This window comes from Micromesistius poutassou, assembly GCF_964030765.1.
Source record: "Micromesistius poutassou genome assembly, chromosome: 9".
Lineage (NCBI taxonomy): Eukaryota > Metazoa > Chordata > Actinopteri > Gadiformes > Gadidae > Micromesistius > Micromesistius poutassou.
In genome coordinates, this window is record NC_140279.1 from 10,849,545 (window position 1) to 10,862,278 (window position 12,734).

A 12,734-nucleotide genomic window follows, 5' to 3' on the forward strand; every position below is an offset into this window, starting at 1 on the left:
CTGAAAGGACTCTTCAAACACACCCGACTGCACCTGAAAGCTCAGTCGACTGGAAAGAGTGTGGTGTTTCTCCCCCCATTGGAGCCCCCACACCGAAGCCTATTAGGAAGGCTTCAGGCTTTTAGAGAGTTGTCTCTGGGTGATGGTGAGATGCTTTTATCCAGAGCAAGTCGCAGTGAGAGTTCAGATACATGTATACAGTGGATTTAGATTCATATCTTACAGTGAGTTCAGATACGTGTATACAGTGAATCAGATACATGTCTTACAGTGAGTCAAATGCATGTTTTAAAGTGAATTCAGATATATGTATATAGTGAGAAAGCAGAAAATAGCTGAAGAGAGCCAGAATAACAACCAATAAAATGTCCCTTTGCACTCCCTCCCTCCCTCCCTCTCTTCCTTCCTTCCTCCCTCCCTCCCTCAGTGTGTCTGGCATCGATAGGTGATTGACAGGTAGGATGAGTTCTCCTTAACAATTCGTGAAGTGTTGCCCTGATTGGTCAGATGTAAGCAGTTTGCCGTCAGATGAGGAGGTGTAAGTAACTTGACGAGACGACAACACAACATATCGGGTTAAGAACCAAGCAGCTCGCTTAGGGAGCTAGCAGGAGGCTCTAGTCACTCTGTCTCGTAGCAGCTAGCTTCTAGTGTTGCTAGCTAGTTAGCAAAGGTGTATAATACTCATGGAGGCGGATTTGTTAACGTCACTGGATATAGAAAGTATTTTGTCTTGAAAATAATCAACCCCGCTCCAGTAGGTTAGGCCTACACCATCACAATCAGAGGATTGTGTTTACTGGTTCGAATATCTGAAATCATTATCCTCAGTTAATGATATTTTCACTGATACTAAAGGTTTTTGTTAGTTAGATTGGATATATATATTTCTTTAGCGTGGGCTGATGGAAGTACAATCATGAGTAATAAACCGTAAGTGTACGCCTACGATGGTGGTTGGATATTGTGTGTGTGTGTGGTCATTCACACCTCTGGCACCAATCATATTTCATAATTGGTTGGCAGACTCTGGGAAATGGAACTAAACTGTTTCTAATTACTGTTCATTTGAGTCCCTTGCCCAGTGCTATGGGTTGGTGTTGGCTTCTGGGAATGATATTTGGTCGGTGTGGACTTATTAGAATATATTTGATTGGTTATAGCTTATGAGAATGATATTAGGTTGGTGTTTGATATTATATTTTGTCAGGATATGAGTTGTGAAATTAGTTTGCGGTCACCAACTTAACATTAAAATCGAGAGCTTTATTATTTGTTGGCTGATGAGGAAACTTCAAAACATTGGTTCTACAGCTGACATTTTAGCACTGATCTATATTTTGCGTAAATTATTCCTCATTAAAGAGATTAAACACACACACACACACACACACACGCACACAAAGTTAAGTGATTTAAAAGGCGTGAAGAGGATTTTGTACAGAGATAATTTACACTCAAAAGTGCAACGTTTAAGCGATTAACTGACAAGCGCAGTAATTAATTGATTAACTGACATTATTAAGCTCAGTAATTAGTGATGAGTAAACGCAAGTTAACCTATTATAGGTGATAAATATGAGGCATTGTGTCCGCAATAAGAGTTTATGGAACAAAACGTTTTGAAAGCCGTTATGGGTTCGTTGAACTGATCTGGGACTCCACCTGTGTCTAATGTCTGGTCAGAAGTCAACTGCTTGTGTGGTAAGAGAGTTGACCCAGGTAGTTAAACGTTGTCGTGCCGTTATCGATCAGCGGTGAGTCAGAGCGGGAACAGAACCGGTACGGAGCAGTGTCGGTGAGGGCAGGACATCAGGAACCCTCCCCACATAGGACTGAGGGAAGTTAAAGGTCGTCTTCCGGTTACTTCTGTAGGATGAGTCAGTGAACCTCACTGCTCCCTGATTGGCTGCGCCTGCTCATCTTCACGGTGGTCTCCGTCCCCGTAGAGACCACAGACTCTTTGTTCTAAAGCATCGCTCTTCCTCTTCCTCTTCCTCTTCCTCTCCAACCGCTCTGACTTCATCCCCCTCCAGCCGACCGGCTGCTATGACAGAATCAAATTTAAATATCAAACCATCGAGCAGACAGCTCTCTCCCTCACTCTCGCTCTCTATCTGTTCCTCTCTCTCTCTCTCTCGCTCTCTCGCTCTTTCTTTCTTTCTCTCCCTCTCTCTACCTCTCTCTCTCCCTCTCTTTATCTCTCCCTCTCACTCCCTCTCTCTTGGCCCTCTGGTCTCAAAATGGCCGTGATCCTGTTCCTCCCTCCTCCTCCTCTTCCCTCCCTCGGTGGCCCGGTCCCCCATCACCGGGGGGGGGGGTCTCCCTCAGAGCGGGGCGGGGCGCATCCCCAGGCTCGATGCCGTGCGTCCGCGTGGTTCCACGGTGGCGAGCGGAGGAGAGCCGCTCCTCCGGCCGGCTCAGAGCAGTGGAGCGGCGGTGGGAGCGGCTGGTTCTGCTCTTTGTGTTCTCAGACGTGCGGCGGAGTCGCTGTGGGGCTCTGTTGGGTCTGAGCGCTGAAGGCTCATCCATTATTCAGAGGTCCTGGTAAAGAGTGCTTCCTCCTGGGTGTTTTCATCCTGGGGCTGCAGGTAGCTCTCGTCCTAATCGTATGTAGTGTGCGCTGCATTACCTGCCGTGCGTTCTGCTCACGTCCGATCGATTTCCTCCGCTCTGGCACGGCGCTAATGCTCTGTAATGTTTCCTCTGTGTGCTTTTCAAACCCTTTTCTTTACCCTCGCTGATGGATCTGAACGTAGAGGAGGGCGGGAGGAGAGAGCTAAGCAGGGTGAAGGAGGCTAGCGTGCTCAGGGGCTAGAGCAGGGTTTGATCCCCGGCTCCTCCTAACTAAGTGTGGAGGTGTCCCTGAGCGAGACACCTAACCCTAGCTGCTCCCGAGCAGCTGGCTGTTGCCTTGCTGGCTGAAACCGCCGCCGTCGGCATGTGAACAGGTGTATGAATGAGTGAATGTCGTTACATTCACCCATTCTCACACACGTTCATGCAAACGTTCACACACCGCCGTTGGTGTGTGAATGAGTATATTACTAATGGGTGAATGTAAGGCTCTGGTTTTAGCAGTTTCAGTGGCCATAGGTTAAAAAAGTGCAGTTAATTTACCATCAAGAGAGGTTTGAGGGTAGGGTGAGGATACAAATCCTAGGCTCAGGTTGGTATTCAGACAGGTCTGTAGTGCCTGGAAAGAATCCAAATCACATGGAAGTTTAGTTTCCCATTTATTTAAAGTTTCTCTGAATTTTTTCTGGACATGAATTAAGTTTGACGGCTTTTCCTCATGCATGGGAGCTGCTGCTATGGGCTAAAGGCATTAAGATTGGATTCAAAGCCTTTTTTTGGTATTTAATTACAGACTGTGTTGTGTTTTCCTGAAGAGAACCACACATAAAAGGGATTACTCACAGAGAGGATACTTAGATAAATGCATGACTGTGTTTTGCTAAAACAGCACTTCTGGTTGTAAGTGCTTGTTAAGATGCCGCTGAAAAATGGGAAACTATATTTTGTAAGAGATAATTAATTTTTTCGCTACAAGGAGACTTTTTGTTGTGAAGAGGTTCATAAACTCTATGTAAAGACGGTATGTAACGGCCAATTTTATTCCACAGCCCCCCCTTTCCATGGCCTTGTTTTTATAAGCATATTACACACCGTAGTACACCTTATTATGCTGCATCCTCAAACTCCAGATGGCCATCGTAAATTCTGCCTGAAGACACGTCAAACCCTGTAGTAGTTCCAGCAGAGCGGCAGTGTTTTTCAGGTTCATTAAATTCCATCCAGTCAGAGATTAATATGGGGGCCGGTGCTGCAGGGACCACACCACCCCAGGGGCCGCGGTTCAAACCCCGCCTCCGACGAGATGAACGTTAATCCCTAAAGGGAAACTGAAAATTTAGACTTCTTAGAATGTCCACAAAGTATAATCAAAGTAATAATGGCAGTGATCAAATGTTGCAATCAAATGATGCAATCAAAAGAATATTGGATCAAAAGACTGTGGTCAATAAAAACACCCATTCGCCATCTCTGCCTCCACACACATGAACAGGTGAAACGGGTGCTTAATAGTAACCGAGTGTCACCACCGTATCCACGTGACCTAGCTCTCAATCACACCGCAATCAAACAAGACTAACATTACAACCCATAACAAATAAGAATGAACTAATTCCTGGCTCCTACACTACCATCATGAGCAAGGGGAAGGAGATGGATTAAACCTGATACACACCCGGTAAACACACTGTGTTTATTTAGCACTTTCCTATGAACCAGCAGCTGCCCAAACCAATACACAGGTAGCGGCCCACTTTGAACGGCTCACATGGGCATTCAGACCGTGGATGACGTCATGTTCAGATCGCTGCTGCTGCTCTTCCCGGCTACTCTCTCCTCTCCCCCCCTTCTCTCTCTCGTTCTCTTTCTCTCTCCTCTCTCTCTCCCTCGGCGGGCCCTCTGGATTAATATTTCATCCTGTGTACTCTTGTTTGTCCCCTGTGCACGGTGCGCTGAGCTGATTCCCGGGGCCACAAACCCGTCCTTATTTTTATCCCAGTGTCCTGATGCCTGGGAGGCGGGACCAGGGAGTGTGAGTGTGTTCTCTGATTGGCTGAATGACGTCTGCTCACGTGTGAGGCCAGAGACACAAACACGGCACCCTAGACTGCTAAAGGGCCTCTATTTTCTTTTGTTGGCCTGATGTTGATTATCCATTACAAGCCCGTTTGTGACATCACAAGTGGGAGTGGCCACCCAGATGTATGATAGGTAGATCAGCCTACCAGCCTTCTCATTGGACCATACCAACTGGTAGGCTGATCTACCCATCGTATATCTGGGCTTTCTCGATTCATGACCATCCATCTAGGACGGTTTGGGGAAGGGAAGGGGTTCGAACAAGGAGCCAAGGGAAGGTGTCTAACTGTTAGGATGTTTCCCAGGCTTCCTCCTGATAGAGGAGAGTCCGGCGTGGCTTTTTTCCTCGACTTGCCATCCAGCACTAAGTTATCCTTTCGCTGGTCTCCCTCGATCCACCCGTGTTCATTAGTGGAGACCTCCAGCTGTCATTGCCTGTGAACCTCTGAACACCTAAACCCCTCCAGGACTCGCTCTCATGATGAGGCACAGAAGGAGATGAGTGTAGTAAGTCGACTTAATGGATCTTAGTTTCCTCAATGATCGTATCCCCGTTCCTCCTTCAGATTAACCATGATTAATGTCTCCCTCCTCGTTGTTCCTGGAGGTTATTTGTCTCGTTCGTGGGCAATGTTTAAAAGTATTCAATCCTTTCTTCCAGAGGGGCTGCGATGACTAAACAACACCATCACAATTAACGACCCCACTAAAACTGAGACTCCAGAGGGCTATTCCATCAAAGTTGCTAACGAAGGTGGCGCTTAGTTGATTAAGCCCAGTTAGAACTAGCGCCAACTTCCACTTGAGGCTAAAGCTGTTCCATCAACGCAGTTCAGCTGCGCCTTGTTCAGGTTAGTTCAAACCAGGCTTACGTTATCGTGGATTACGCACGTTCACGAGATATGTAACCAGCCCAGAACCATGAATGGCGAAAAATGTGCTGACGTTGGCTCAGCCCAGCCCTGTCTCTTCTGCTACGTAGCTAAGATGGCTGCCTATAGTGCGAAAAGTGTGCATCGATCCACACTTCGCGGTTTGACTGTTTTGAGTACACCATCCGGGTCGTGGATGTGTTTTTCGTTGGCGGAATCCGGGAAAATCATGAATATTAATGAGGGGATAGCCAGAGATTATCCAATCACGTTGGTTAAGTCCCTGATCCAATACAAAAAGGCCAAAATCCGTCACATGACTGCATCTGTCGGCGCGATTGCATGGAAGGTAACTTAAATTGTAATGTATATTAAACTAACGTTAGTCAAACGCATTTCTGATTCTCGTGTCTGTGTTATTCATTATGTTGACAAATGTATACAGAAATAATTTCTACATAGGCTTAATGTAATTATAGTAGGCCTAATTGCGTAATTAAGAAGAACAATGAACTATTTACTATGTAGGCCTATTAACACAGCCTAATGATAAAACAAAAGAGCAAACAAATGAATCAACTTTTCTTTTATAGAAATATCCAAGATTACAAAGGCATAGCCCCACATGTTGTGTCGTGTTGATTGTAGGCCTAACCTCAATTTTGGGGATCTCACGATCTCTAACATTACAGGTGTTTGGTGAATAAGAATTGGCTTTAATTTGTCTCCCTTTGAGAACGTGTTCAGGCTTGCGTGGCAAGAGTCATAGCATGAAGGCGAAGTTGACATACATTTTCATCTCAGTAAACACGGAGCGGCAGAGCGGCTGTAGACAAGATATGAATGAAGGCATGATGACGGAGCTCTGGCTGGCATGCGAGTGCGAGACTGACAGGCTGCCTGTCCAATCCTAACGCTTGAGGCGTGACATTTCCCGGATTACGCCTACGAAAAAACACATTTGCATCCGGGTCCTTTCAGTACACTTCTTTTCGTCCTGATCTGAATTGGAAGTCCCTACGTACTCAAACTAAGTATAGTGAGTGCGGATGTGATGGATATTGGAACACAGCACAGCCATCTCCACACACACCCAGGGAGAACTGCATGGCAGCATGTTGCACCTCCTGCTGTGGGTCATTATTCTCAAACGATGCAATTAACCGGTTCCAGCATCACCACCCTGCGTCTTGGACTGGAGGAGCAGAACGGCCGCCTAGCATGAGCTTTCTGCAACTACTGCTCGTTGCTAAAGGAATAGAAGGAATATAAATCTCTATAGGAATAGAAATCCAAGCGCTCTGCATCTCTGAAACAAAAGTGTTCTTTGTGAGTGGATTGGATGCGGAGCGAATTCGTCTGACGACAGGTGAGTCGTTAAGTCGGTCTGAGTAAGTGCGGAGCACCACGTCTGAGGGGAAATGGGTCGCGGCGCGCAAGCATCGTCTCCACGCCTTGCTGCTGAGAGAGAGAGAGGGAGAGAGAGGGGGAGAGAGAGAGACTCGGCGGGAGGGAGGAGACAGCCGGCGCTATGACACCCCGTGTTCCGTCTTCTCTAATTGGTCCTGGCGAGGATGTGTTGTGGCGAGGACTCGCGGCGGGAACATAAACTACATCATGCTGCCAACACTCCGCCTCAGAGCAGCACCACAGGGGAGTGGTGTGGTGGTGTGGTCCCTAAACCGTGTTGTAAGAACAACTCCTGATCGTTGAAGCGGTACATGGGTGTGGTGGTGTTCGAACGGGGTCTGGGTGAGGACGAGGAGAAGATGCTATACTGGTGTTCACTGGGCACAGAGGCTGTGGGAGGCCAGAACAAGAGGTGAACACGTTCTGTGATCTAAGTGTGGGACGAATCTGTACCTGTGCGGATGATTACATCCGCTTTGCAGCAGAAGTGTATGCAAATGGCGCCGCACTAGTCGGTGGTCGTTTGCTTATGGCGACGAGCAGGAAGTGTACGAGACCTGCAGAAACGCTCCATCACACATCGACAGCGTGAGCGTGTGAGTCAGCCGTCTACGTGACCTCACACGCTCACCAGGGGCCCTGAGTGGCCCCCGACCCTCCGGTTGGGAACCCAGAGAGAACGGCTCTGAGGAGGCTGACTCTGCGCTACGGAGTGGCCTCCCGGAGGTCGTCACCAGCTGACCTTCTGTCTCCTAGCGCTGGCTGAGAGGAGATCACCCAGAGATGTGTTCAGCTGATGGCGGTCGTCCCCTGCATCTTAATGGATCTCATACCCCCCCCCCAGCCCTCAAACCTCTCCTTCCCTCCAGTCCAGACCACAGTAACAGCCAATCAGGGAAGCCGGTGTGGAGGAATAAAGATGTGATGGATTCTTACGCCGATAAATATCTGTAAACTGATTGGGCGTGTACTGATGTTGTTAGCGTAGCGCTGTAGCCAACAACCCCCCCCCCCCCCCCCCGGCCGGTCGACAACAACTCAAGACATCGACTGTGTTGTGAGTAATGTGGAGGCTGACTCACGGGCAGATGGTGGTGGGACGGGATCGTTCTGAACGGGAGGACATTAAGGGAATTTAGTCAAGGCAGCCAGTAGACATCATGAGTTAATGCCCAGCTCCATTACAGGCCTGAGGATGATGTCGGTAATAAAGGGGATTGATAAGAGCTGAGTTCCGCAAAAGACTCAAGACTCAATTGTTCAGAATTCACCTAGACTTTGCATAGCCCCCCCATACCCCTCTTACGCACTTATTGTATGTTGTACGTCCTTGCACATAAATATAGTTCTTATCATTGTGCAGCATCTTATCCTAGCTATCTTTGTTGTATACAGGGAATGGGTTAACCTATCAATTGTTAGTGCTTGGCACTTGGTACTATGAACATCCTTACTGTATGTAAGTCAACTCAATGTAAATGTACTCACTAAGGCCTGAACCGTCCTCACACTGGCCCTCTTCTGTTGAACGTAACAGAAGTGTTTACATTCTCAGACGGCAGAGGAAACGTGAATGGCAGCAGGTGGGGAGGGGGGCAGGGTGACTAGGAGATAAAACCTGAAATGTTTCCCACTCCCGTGGGCAATCTGTCGATGACAGGAAGTCACGATGACAGCTGAGCCGCGTTGGTTTCATTGGACGCGTTCCAGCGGTCATAATATTGTGGTGATACGAAAAAAACATGTTCTGTAATGTTAAGCTGAATCTGCTGACGTCTCAAAATGGAGTCATGGAACAAACCATATTAACTGATTCTCCACAGCGATTAGTGGATAGTTTTAGGGCTCATGACTCCAAGCCATACGTTGGTGGGTTTGATTCCTTATTTTTTTAGTCTTCCGTGAGCATGATGCCCCTACCTGCTCCTTAAGGACATGTATCTACAGCAAACACTCAGCAAAAAGCCACTGTGTGTCTCTGTGGACGGAACCATCTGCTGAATGACTTCATAGTCAAGGAAAACGTCATGTGGGGGAATAACTTGAGATATCTGCCTCATACCTTCCTAGTTCCACTGTTTAGAATCCCACTAAAGCTGTTTAAGACTCTCTGGAAACAGATGGTGTCTCTTCATCAAGCTGGTGTATTGGTGTTTTAGTCACTCAGACCTTGTAAACACAGCTGTAAAAAACATCTTAAACGCAGTGGCATTGCTATGTAAATGAGCTGTGGCTGTAAATTACAGACATGATGGAGACGGGAGAAAATGTTTGAATGAATACATGTATATATTATAGTATCATCGTTTGTAAGTGTTCCCTCCGGCTGAGTTTTGATGGTTATAGTTCTATTTCTATGCGTCCTGTGTCCTCCCCGTACCATGTTCTGCGAGAAGTTAAACTGTCCATTTACCGTCATCATTCACGTTTTTTAATTGCCTTCAAAACAAAACAAAGTCAGAGAAAGTTGGAGCCTAATTAGTAGCATAGCAGTGAAATATACACTACAGATAGTTCAAGTCAATTGCCTGAGAACGATCTGCACATGGGCAGTATTGTCCAGGGGTGAGACTGTTCGACGACCAGCCAAAAGGTTCTGGGTTCGATCCCCAATGTCCACAGTCTAACCTGTAGGCATCCTAGAGCAAGATGCTCCTAAATATTGATTCTGTACTTTCTAACCCCTACCTGCTCCTTGATGACCTGTCTCTGTACTGTCTAACCCCTACCTGCTCCTTAATGACTCTCTGAACTAACTACGTTTCTTTGGAGAGCAGCTTCTGCAAAATGACGTAATGTTGTTATAATGAGCGAGTAAGATAACCTTCCTCTCTTTTGATTCCCCATGCGATCACTAATGACCGCCCATGCTAGCAAGCTGATCTCTGAGTACCCATAATGCATCAGCATGTGAACCAGCAGGTGTCTGACTGCTCGCTGGGATGAAGAGTGGATCTCAAACCGGTCCTTTAGCAGAATGAATTCTTAACATCCCATAATATATGGAGTCATGTCCTTCCTTCTCCTTGTTTTCAGATTTACATTTCAACCCCCATTTTATTCTATTTCTATTGTCTAGCTTCGGAATTGAAACTTGCTCATGGTGAAAAATGAATGGGTAAATGTAAAGTTAATGAGCTGAACCTTTGGCCAAACCCCCTTTGTCCCCCCCCCTCTCCTCCCTGTGTGATCCCCATCCTAAACCGCTGGCAGCAGAGGGGGGGTTACAATGAAAGTGTGAGCCACTACTAATACTGCTCCTTGGTCATTTTGAATGATGGGCGGACCTTTGACATAATTGACCAACCGGGGAGACGATGACAGTTATATTAAAGGCTGGTGCAACGGTCATTTATGACAGTGACACAAAACTAGCTCATCTTCACTTCCCCTCGTTTTATTCAGAAGGATAAATCCCACAATCTGCTGTTTGCATCAAGGGAATCACGTTGCAACTCCCCGATGTGATATTAGAATACATTTGTGTTGTGTTAACGTTGTTTGGAGTCACAATTGACTTGGAGTCGACTGCGTGTCAGAGTTGAACTCGTCTGCAGACAGTGATGGTCTCTCGCCTGCTGCAAATCAATCATGTTTTGTTTGTTCTGTTTGTTTCTTGCAGTTGGAAAGACGTCCCTGATCACTCGCTTCATGTACGACAGCTTTGACAACACATACCAGGTAGGTGGGGTAAAAGATCTATTTTACCAGGGAGGTGGAGTAATAGAGAAGTGTACATAAAATAAAACCAACCGGGTTGTTAATGGTTTGACTGGTTTCCGGGCTGTACGGTGAAACATGACATAGTATGAGGAGAGAATGAGTCTCTTATGTAAAATAAACATAAAGTACAGTATATTGTGTACAGTATACTGTGTAGGCTAACTGGATTACTGTTCTATTTCAAACCCCAATGTTGGCTTAAAGTAATTTCTTCTGTGTGTGTTCTTGTGTGTTAGTGAGTGTGTGTTTTTGGTTAGCGTTTGTGCATGTTTCTATTGGTGTGTGTTTCGGTTGGTGTATGTGGGCTTTTGTTAGTGTGTGTACTTTGGTGAGTGTTTGTGTGTAGTGTTTGTAAACGACACCTTGAGGCTGTGTCTGACCTCTACCGCTCCTGCTAAGCACATCGTATTTCCAGCCCATAATAAACAGCCATGCATCTTACTGCCACTGAGAGACCCTTCCTCCTCCTCCTCCTCCACGCTGCAGAACGCGTCCACAATGCTCTGTTCATCGAGTTACTTTTTAATAATGCAACTATAACGACTCGCCAGCGCCAACACTAATATTACCCACCGCCGCAGTATTTTGGGATCATGAAAACTGATGCGTTTCTTTGTGAAACATTTCGCTCTTTGCTGAACGTGGGTGTTTTATTTTAGGGCTGATCTTGTCCTCAAATGTCACATTAATATTGATGTATGGTTGCCATGACATCACGACATGTCCCTGGATTATTAAATTACCAGCATTGCAACAGACATTTGATGCAGCCCCTGAGCCCTCACTTGCGATATAAAGTGTGTTTAAAAAATGGTGACGGTTTTTCTCCTCCCTGTTCGGATAAGAAGGGAATCCAGATCATTTTCCGCTGTTGGGGAACGTGAACAGAAGAGCCCTCAACTCGCTCTATAAGATTAGACGGACGTGGCTGAACTCTGAGCTAGCTAGCTTCTCTGGAGACAGAAACGACAGCGAAACTGTGAGAACGGTCCACCACTGACATCACAAGTGGGAGGGTCCACCCTGAGGTCTGGTGGATAGATAAACTCTGCTGCCCCCTCCCTCGTAGACGGTGGTTGGATCTATCAATCATAGATCCGGGCGGGCGTCTCTTCCCTGATTGGTTCTGAGAATTCGGTTCTAACTAGTCAGGGTGTGCCTTTTTTAAACCGCAACCGCACATTAATTCCTAAACTCTTATTATGAAATTGAAACACTGCTCCCTCCTCCCACATCTCCTTAAATTAAACTAAACTTAATCTTTAAAACACCTGAAGAAGGACCCCTTATATCCTCAACGTAACACCAGATTACACCAGTCTGTGGCTGTAACACTGGGTTTCATCAGAGGATTAAACTCTTTCTCCTGGTGGATTTAGCGCTGGGGTTCTGCAATCACACAAGGCCTCAATACCCCCTCTGTTCCCTGGCAGCCAGAGCATGGAACGAGTAGCAAATAACAGATTCTGAGGCAGTGTTGGGAAGAGTTTGAGTCTGGCACTAGACAAATGTTGACTCATTACCAGAGTGCACGCACGCACGCACACACACACACACACACACACACACACACACACCTTTTGAGTGCCTTGAAAAACTATGAATTATTTATTATTATTGTGGGAAGAAATGTATGAAGCCACATTCGAAGGAAATAGTTTATTTCTAAATTTTTGCCTACTGTGAGTTGTTGTAAAGCTAATGATGTAGCGTTAGCATCTTCTAGCGTGGACCCTCCCCTGAGGTTCTGAAGGCTCTGTGGTGGCGAGCTAGTTAGCATAGCGAGCAGTGCGTACTGCACCCACAACTCCTTTCACTGGATGGAGGACAAATTGGTCCAATGATCCGGATTTAGTGGAGTGGAGAGCTACAGTCGGTCTCTCCCAGTCGCACAACAGAGGATGTAATCCATATTGTGTTCACGTTTTGTCATGCAAATCACCCACGCAGATTTACACAAATATATTCTCTGCCCCGACACCAGATTTTGGTTAATTCATAAACGGCTAAACCTGGCAGAACAGAAGTACATCTCTGCTACTAATTAGGCTCCAACTTTCTCATACTACTGTT

General features: G+C 46.4%; 1 protein-coding gene across 3 annotated transcripts in view; it reads left to right on the plus strand.

Annotated features, from left to right (window-relative positions):
* The window catches only part of rab6ba (RAB6B, member RAS oncogene family a), a gene marked incomplete at its 5' end in the record, with an annotated part of 34,363 nt that overhangs the window by 6,426 nt on the left and 15,203 nt on the right, over positions 1 to 12,734 (plus strand). For all 3 annotated transcript variants that reach the window (XM_084472805.1, XM_084472806.1, XM_084472807.1), the window contains one exon: positions 10,561 to 10,619. In XM_084472805.1, the coding sequence (XP_084328931.1) occupies positions 10,561 to 10,619 (59 nt within the window). The remainder of the gene's footprint in view (positions 1 to 10,560; positions 10,620 to 12,734) is intronic.